This window comes from Oncorhynchus clarkii, chromosome 25 (assembly GCF_045791955.1).
Source record: "Oncorhynchus clarkii lewisi isolate Uvic-CL-2024 chromosome 25, UVic_Ocla_1.0, whole genome shotgun sequence".
In the NCBI taxonomy this organism is placed as follows: Eukaryota; Metazoa; Chordata; class Actinopteri; order Salmoniformes; family Salmonidae; genus Oncorhynchus; species Oncorhynchus clarkii.
Genome location: NC_092171.1, coordinates 25245936 through 25254044, shown reverse-complemented (window position 1 = coordinate 25254044; position 8109 = coordinate 25245936). Strand labels below are relative to the sequence as shown.

Genomic DNA, 8109 nt, shown 5'->3' with positions numbered 1-8109 from the left:
AAATTCTACATCTCTCAGCTACCAGGTCTTCAATCAATACCTTAAACTGCCTGAGCGGCACCAGAACATCCAATTTCAACGAGATCTGCAGATTGTTCCAGCAGTGGGGCGCATCAAAACTAAAAGCGGATCTACACAATTCGGTGGAGTCCCGAGGAACCTCAAGACTTAACCAACCCTGTCAACGTGTTTAGTAACTCATGTCTTTAAACTTAAACAACGAAGTGAGGTGTGTTGGATGCTTGTCCATTAGAGCTTTGTAACAAAGGTAAATAAGTAACAATGTGACCAACGGGACTTTAATAAGAACCAGCCAACCTTTTGATACTGGATGCAGTGATGCATATTAAAACTATCACCAGAGATAGGGCGCTATGATAGACAGCATACAAAGGTTTAAGAGTATTGGCTGCTGCATTCCGATAAATGGTGTCGCCATATTCAAGAACTGGCAGGGAAATTGTCAAAGACCCCAGTCACCTGAGTGGCTCCAGAGTGACGTAGCGGTCTAAGGCACTGCATCTCAGTGCAAGAGGCATCACTACAGTCCCTGGTTCAAATCCAGACTGTATCACATTCGTCATATAGGGTGGCGCACAATTGGCCCAGCGTCGCCTGAGTTTGGCTGGGATAAGCCGTCAATGTAAATAAGAATTTGTTGTTAACTGACATGCCTAGTTAAATTTAAAAAATATTAAAAACACTGTTCTCTCTGCTACCGCACGGCAAGCGGTACCGGAGCGCCAAGTCTAGTTCCAAAAGGTTCCTAACAGTTCCTACACCCAAGCCATAAAACAGCTGAACAATTCATCAAATGGCAACCCGGATTATTTACATTGACCCCCCTCCCCCCCACCCACCTTTTGTTTTTACCAATGCTGCTACTCGCTGTTTATTATCTATGCATAGACACTTTAACCCTACCGAATATAAAAATGATCTCGATTAACCTGTACCCCTGCACATGGACTCGGTACCGGTACCACCGACATATAGCCTCATTATTGTGATTTTATTGTGTTGCTTAATTTTTTAAATTATTACTTTAGTTTATTTAGTAAATATTTTCTGAACTCTATTTCTTGAACTGCATTGTTGGTTAAGGGCTTGTAAGTAAGCATTTCACAGTAAGGTCTACACTTCTTGTATTTGGGACATTTGGGCTCCAGGATGGCACTGCATCTCAGTGCTAGAGGCGTCACACCAGACCCTGGTTCGATCCTGGACTGTATCACAAACGGACGTGATTGGGAGTCCCATAGGTCAGCTCACAATTGGCCCAGTGTCATCCGGGTTAGGGAAGGGTTTGGCAGGGGTATGCTGTCATTGTAAAATAAGAATTTGTTCTTAACTGACTTGCCTAGTTAAATAAATGTGACTGTACAATCTGCTTCCTGCTACTTAGGGAGAGGCAAGTTATATTTCTAAAAAAACAAGCCACTTGAAATTTTAGCGTTTCAACAAGCTCATCCATATGTTTTTTAAAGAATAAGTCTTTGTCAATCCAAATGCCCAGATATTTGTAGGTGGGAATCCGATCAATGGGAGAACCATCCAATGAATAAATATGTAATTAATCTTAAATATTCTTGTGTGAACTAGAGAACAACACGTATTTAGTCTTGCCTGCATTGAATTAACAAGGTCAGATTGCAGCTCTAACGCATATGGCTGATTATGTCCTGATGTACAGGTTAGTTCAATGAGTTCGGAGGAGATTTGGATTGTGGATAGAATCTTAAATTTGCACTAAAATTAAGCCCAGAGATGAGGCTGTATAATTAGAGTTTGTGTCACAATTGGCGTGCCAAGCCAACCATAATCATATTACAAATAACATCTTCAAAGAGTGTTTCTTGGGTTTTCAAATTTGAATCCATGTCCAAACAAATGGATTTGATGGATGTGTCTGAATGTCCCCACTAACTGGGTCTGTGAATGAAAATACCGGAAGAGTTTGGAAGCTGTTCCTGCAAATTTGGTTATCCTTTTAAACAAAAATTACTTTCTAGGCTGTAAGTAATTGGGCTACTATATTAGCACATATACATGAAATACATAATCACATCATCTATAACACTTTTAATTTTGAAAACGTTTTTAAAACTCATAAATAGATACTGCCACTACGGTAGACGTCAGAACAGCAGTGTGGGAACCTTAAATAAGTAATACTGATTCCATCCGAGCGTTATTGAGAGACGGACACAGTTGTTGTTTATTTTGAACATTGTTTTCACGTAATCGACATTTTTCGTCGTTTTTTGTACCGCACTAGCATCAATTTTACTTGTATTTCTTATTCTTGAGAATTACCATCAACTGGACTCGTGCATGGTGACTATTTTAAACATTTATCCTGGTGAAACTGGCAAATGAAACATTATGTAAGGTTAGCTAGCTAAGCTAGCTAGTAGCGCTATCCTTTTCAGTTTGCCATTCTAGCTTGAATGTTACGTTAGCTAGCTAACTCAGTCCTAATATGTGTTGACTGCAAGTTAGGCCTATTTTATGTTACCTGGGAGTTTGATGTATATATAGCTATGAATGTAACGTTAGCTAGCTATCCCGTAACATGTAGCTAGCTACGTCTCAACAGGCCTATTTTATGTTACTTACTGTAAGGGAGTTTTATTGATCAGGTGAAATATTTCATTACGAAATCGCGCTAAAAGAGCCATGAATGGATTTGAAATATATTTTTTTGTTGCTCATGCTAGGTTGAAGAATGCCGTTGTATTTGATTAAATTAATTATACATTACACCTTTTCTATGTGTATTTACCCACATCATATTTGATATTTTTTCCTAGATAGCTCAATGAAGGAGAATCATCAAGCATTTGTCGAACATCACAGGAACGAAGAAGACGACAATGCATCAGTGCAGCGTTTGTTGTAAAGGTTTCCCGAGTGCCTCTAAACTCCAGAGACACTATCTCATACACACAGGCCAAAAGCCATTTACCTGTTTGGTTTGTGGCAAAGCCTTTAGACAATCTGTACATTTAAAGAAGCACTCCGAGACCCACACAGGGAATTACCACAATTGGAGTCCACCCACAGACAGTTTGCAACATACTATACCAGTACCCATAAACCCTGATCCAGCTCTTGAGAAATCTGGACATGATTTAATTACAGATACCCCACTGTTGCCTGCAGCATATTTTCAAAGAGATGGGACCATGGAGAGGACACCACCAGAGATGTACACTACAGCCTCAGAGATCAAACCGCAACTTGAACTTATCTCACCTGCTGATAATGGTTTATTTAGCAGCCAACAAAACACCCAGCCAGGAGGCCATTTCTTCACAGATTTGCTGCATGATAACATGATCGTCTCTGATGGAATGGAGAACAGTGCATGGCACACAGATGATGTCTACACATGTACAGTGTGCCTGATGTGTTTTAGTTCCCCTCACCAGCTTCAGAGGCACTTACCAGTTCACAGTCAGCCAAAACCTTTTGAGTGTAACATTTGTGGGAAGGCCTTCAGACTAAGGGCCCATTTGAAAATGCACTCTCAAATACATGAACGCAGGCCTACTGGATTTTCTAAGACTATCCCCATTCTTGGGTCTCAGCAAAGCTCTTTCAGAGGTAGAATGAGGGTGAACCACGAATGTCCAACCTGCTCAAAGACATTCTGTTCTCCATCCAAACTAAAGCGTCATTTTCTTACTCACACTGGCCAGAAGCCTTTTTCCTGTGAGGACTGCGGGAAAACATTCAGGCAGGTGTCACACCTGAAAACCCACCTATATGCCTCCCATAATAAATCAAGTCTCCAAAATGTGTGTACCAAACAAAAAGAAAAGCGAATAGATGCTAGGAACACAAATGTAGATATGGAACTACAGTGTGAAATAAGTGTCGGTGCCCCGCAGCACCTGGACAAGTTAGAAAAGTCTTCGCTTCCTGTCAAAGTAGAGCCGAATGCTAGTGGTACCAGTCAATTTGAGTGTAGCATTTGCTCAAAAACATTCAGCAGTTCAATTAGACACAGGCAGCATTACATGATGCATAAAGAAGTAAGACCCTTTCAGTGCCGTGTCTGCGGCAGAACCTTCCGTCTTTCGACCCATTTAAAGAGGCACCAAGTCAGTCATAAGAACCAAGATGAATCTCAGAACACAAGTCAGGTGGATGATCCAAGGGGTGCCGTGTCTGTGTCGAAGACTGAACATGCTTACCAAAATTCAGACAAAGGTATGACTTCTCCAGAGCCTAATGAATCGAAAGCTCTTGAACTCAATATTATTGTTAAACCAGAGCACTGGAAGCTGAATGTGAAAGATGATAAAGACTTTCCAGTTTCCACTCTGCAGGAACCTGAATCAACTGCAAAATCTCACCAGAAAGCAAAGAATCAGCAACTGAACCATCAGTGTCTTGCATGCCTTAAATGTTTCCCTTCTCCATCCAAACTGCAGAGGCATATGTTGACCCATACTGGTCAAAGACCCTTTGGGTGCCACACGTGTGGGAAGCGATTTCGCCAGCCAACACATTTGAGGATCCACTCCCACACTCATCTGTGGTCCAAAAATGGAAAGCAAAGATATGCTCCACGTTCTAGACCTCCATCACTTCGAATTACTGAACACCGAGAGTCTCCAGTGGGTGTCCAATTTCAGGAAAAGCTTCCTGAAAAGCACAATTCTGATAGGAACGTTCACCTCAAGTCCCCTACAGAGAAACAGTCAGGTCAAGGCAGTACTTTTGCTTGTGGACACAATGAAAGCAATAGGAAAATGCATTGGTTTCAGCATTCAACATCCTCCCTATCCAAGCCTCAGCTCCCTCTCCAAATGCCACCAGAAACAACACTGGATCAAAGTGGCCACTTGCAATTGAAAAATCAAGCAATGCCTTCAACAGGAAAAGTTAGTGATGCCCCTTTCCTGAGTACAGGTCCAGAATTGGCTTTGAAAGGCGCTGACGCCATCTCTGTGGGGAGTACAAGCCATACGAAACACCAGTGTTTGCTATGTTTCAAATATTTCCCATCTGCCTCTAAACTACAAAGACATAACCTTGTACACAGTGGCTTGAGACCATTCCAATGCCTGGCATGTGGAAAAACGTTCAGACAGGCCACACACCTGAAAGTCCACGAGGGAACTCACAAGTGGAGACCCTTCAGACCTGCCTCTCGACAGGGAAATAGAATGAAAGTAAGAAGGCCGCAACAACTTCAGTACCCTAAAGTCTGTGTTCAAGTTCCTGTAACGAGTTCTATGAAAGCAGAGACATTCCATTCAAATGGTGTGAATGAATGGAGACCATGCCAGGACAATTTTGAGGATACCTGTAGTAATCAACCAAAGGCACAACAGGACAACAACATTAACAGCACTTCTAAGCAGTCCATACCAAACAAGGTGACCTGTGCTAAAAGAAAAGCACACCTGTGCACGATTTGTCAGAAGGGCTTTGACACGCCATCGAAACTATCTAGACACTTTCTCATACACACTGGGATAAGACCATTCAAATGCAGTTTATGCACTAAAACTTTCAGACAGCCTTGCCACTTGAGAAGTCATGAACGACGAACACATGAGATTAAAACATGTAGTGATGTCCAGGATAACAGCACATTTAGGGACCCTGACCATGAAACTCTTGCCTCTGCTCACGGAAATAAACTGAGAGACATGCCACAGTCCTACAAAGACAGTTCTGATCACTGCTCAGTCACTGATGAGGGTTTAGGTCATTCTTCAGAGGCAAGAGACCCAAGCTTTGTGGCAATACAAGACATACGCCTAGCAAATGATAATATGGAATCTGGGAGTAGACAAAGCGAGGACTATTGGTGCACTGAGTGTCACAGTAATTTCTTGTCACCATCTGAACTTGCTACTCATCTTATTGTTCACAGACATGCCCTAAACAATGAGATGACAGGTCATAATTCATTGCAACAGGAAATGGGGGGTCACATGCATTCTATGCAAATGGAATTTCAAACCAATCAAGTCATAGCAGATGCAGACAGTCATAATGTTATCCAAAATGAGAGGCTTGATCATTACTGGCGTGAACCAATTCACATGTCATTTCAGTGTGATAAATGCATCACATCTTTTGAAACAGAAAGGGATCTTCAGCTCCATAAATGTGCCTCAAGAAATCAAATTGGGGTTACTCAGTCAAGCACATATCGGTGTGCAATTTGTTTCAAGGATTTCAAGACTCCTTCCAAACTCCAGAGACATTATGTCACCCACACAGGCGAGAGGCCATTCCAGTGTAAAGTGTGTGAGAAGACTTTCACACAAGCGTCTCATCTAAAAACCCACCAGCGCACACACAAATCAGACATGGACTAAACATATATTTCTGTTTTTATTGACCTATATCTAATATGATTTCTTTCTCATCTTTTCTCCGTTTAGTTTAACATTCCCACATCACTATTCAGAAAGGACAAAATTACCATATTAATGGTTTAATAAACTGCCTTGTGTTGTAATTGAAATTATTGTGAAATTACTGTTGTGAAGCCAAGCCATTTGTGGAATTGTATAACGGTGTGCTTGTTATTTATTGGTTATTTATCACCTGTATATCTGCCATAATTTGCTGTTATTAATCCAAGTTTTAGATGACATATTCAGAACAAATAAATGTATAAATAAAAGTATTTCTCTGCGATTTTATCTTGATTAGTCAATTGAGTTATGCAAAATTCTACTTGACATCATAACTGGTTACTTAATCATTAACATGCTATCTTGATACACTCTAAAAAGTAGGGGTTCAACAAGGGTTCTTATTTGAAGAACCTTTGGGTTCTTGGCTCTGAAAATGGCACCCAAAAGGTTCTTCCAAGAACCCCATAGGTGGGGTTTATCGAGGAACCTCCTTAGTTGGTGGGGGTTCGTGCAGGAACCTAACTCCCCAACTGAAACATTTGGATTTGAAAGGGTAGCAGGTGCAGGCACTTAACTGAAAAATGTAAAGATCTCAATTTAAGGGAAGGTTTGTCCCTTGTATGATCTAAATTTATATTGTTTTATGACGATCTATCTTTTCATATTTATGCAAATCTTTCTAAAAACAGAAAAGGGACACAATTCAATGGATATCAATCAACAAAGAGTTAAGAATATGTTGAAGGCTTGGGTGCAGATGACTGAACTGCTCACTTTTGTGTTTGCAGGTATACTGAACATTTTATTTACTATTTTTTGGATTCAGACTTCCCCCTCCCTATACCGCTGATGAATATAACAGGAAACCTGTTCGATCACCATGCACTGCAAAATCATTCTGCTATGGATACAGAGAACATCAACACATTAGCATCAACACGCCAGAGGATATGCCCTAATCAGTTATTGTCAAACCGCAAACGAACTCAGCATACTTTTACAACCTTTGTTTTGAGTAGAAATTCCAGTTTTGACTTGATAATACATAACATCTATAGAATTCCATTTAAAGCTATATAAATCAATAACGTTTTCACTAATAACAGAATCATCAAACTAGGTGTGATTTATTCTATAAATGTCTAGTATACTTTTACAACCTTTGTTTTGAGTAGAAATTCCAGTTTTGATTTGACAGAAATACATCATTTCACATATTGCATTTAAAGATGAAGAAATCTAATTCAGTGATTGTCTCAGGAAAAAGTGAAAATATGCTTTTATTTGCAATAACATTAAAGAAATGTTCATTTCAAATGCAATTTGTTCTATATGAAGTTAGACAATGTTTACATAAAGTTGTACAATGTTTACAATCTTAAATTGTTTGCCAAATCAATGTTTGCATTTTTAGTGCAACAGTTCCACATTTTAAAGTAGTTACAAAGCACAACAGTCCTTTATTTATACGCCTCTAATTTAACAGCAAAGAGGCCCCTTCCAATCATTTTCTATTTTGTCCTTCATCCCCAGACAGGCTGAATGGTATCTCTGGCACAAAAAGCATTCTATCTACAATATTAAAAACATAAAACAGGGTTATGTTTATTTACATGTAAATTACAGTTCTGAAATACCCAAATTCTGTTACATGCTTTTGCAATTAGGAACATTTTCAAATTGAATTGGATTTTTGTTCAATTGCTAAATTGACTTT

The 8109-nt window shown here is 39.8% G+C and overlaps 1 protein-coding gene across 3 annotated transcripts; it reads left to right on the top strand.

The window, feature by feature from the left end:
• The first annotated feature begins 2200 nt into the window (after positions 1–2200).
• LOC139383928 (zinc finger protein 770-like) lies at positions 2201–6937 on the top strand. Of its 3 annotated transcripts, none has more exons than XM_071128543.1 (2): positions 2201–2337; positions 2814–6937. In XM_071128543.1, exon 2 carries the CDS (start codon positions 2877–2879, stop codon positions 6345–6347), a length of 3471 nt encoding a protein of 1156 aa, XP_070984644.1. In that variant the 5' UTR covers positions 2201–2337; positions 2814–2876; the 3' UTR covers positions 6348–6937. The 3 variants fall into 3 exon arrangements, with proteins under 3 accessions (XP_070984644.1, XP_070984645.1, XP_070984646.1); XM_071128544.1 differs by having other exon boundaries at positions 2213–2387; XM_071128545.1 differs by having other exon boundaries at positions 2218–2337; positions 2818–6937.
• Positions 6938–8109: the final 1172 nt, after the last annotated feature.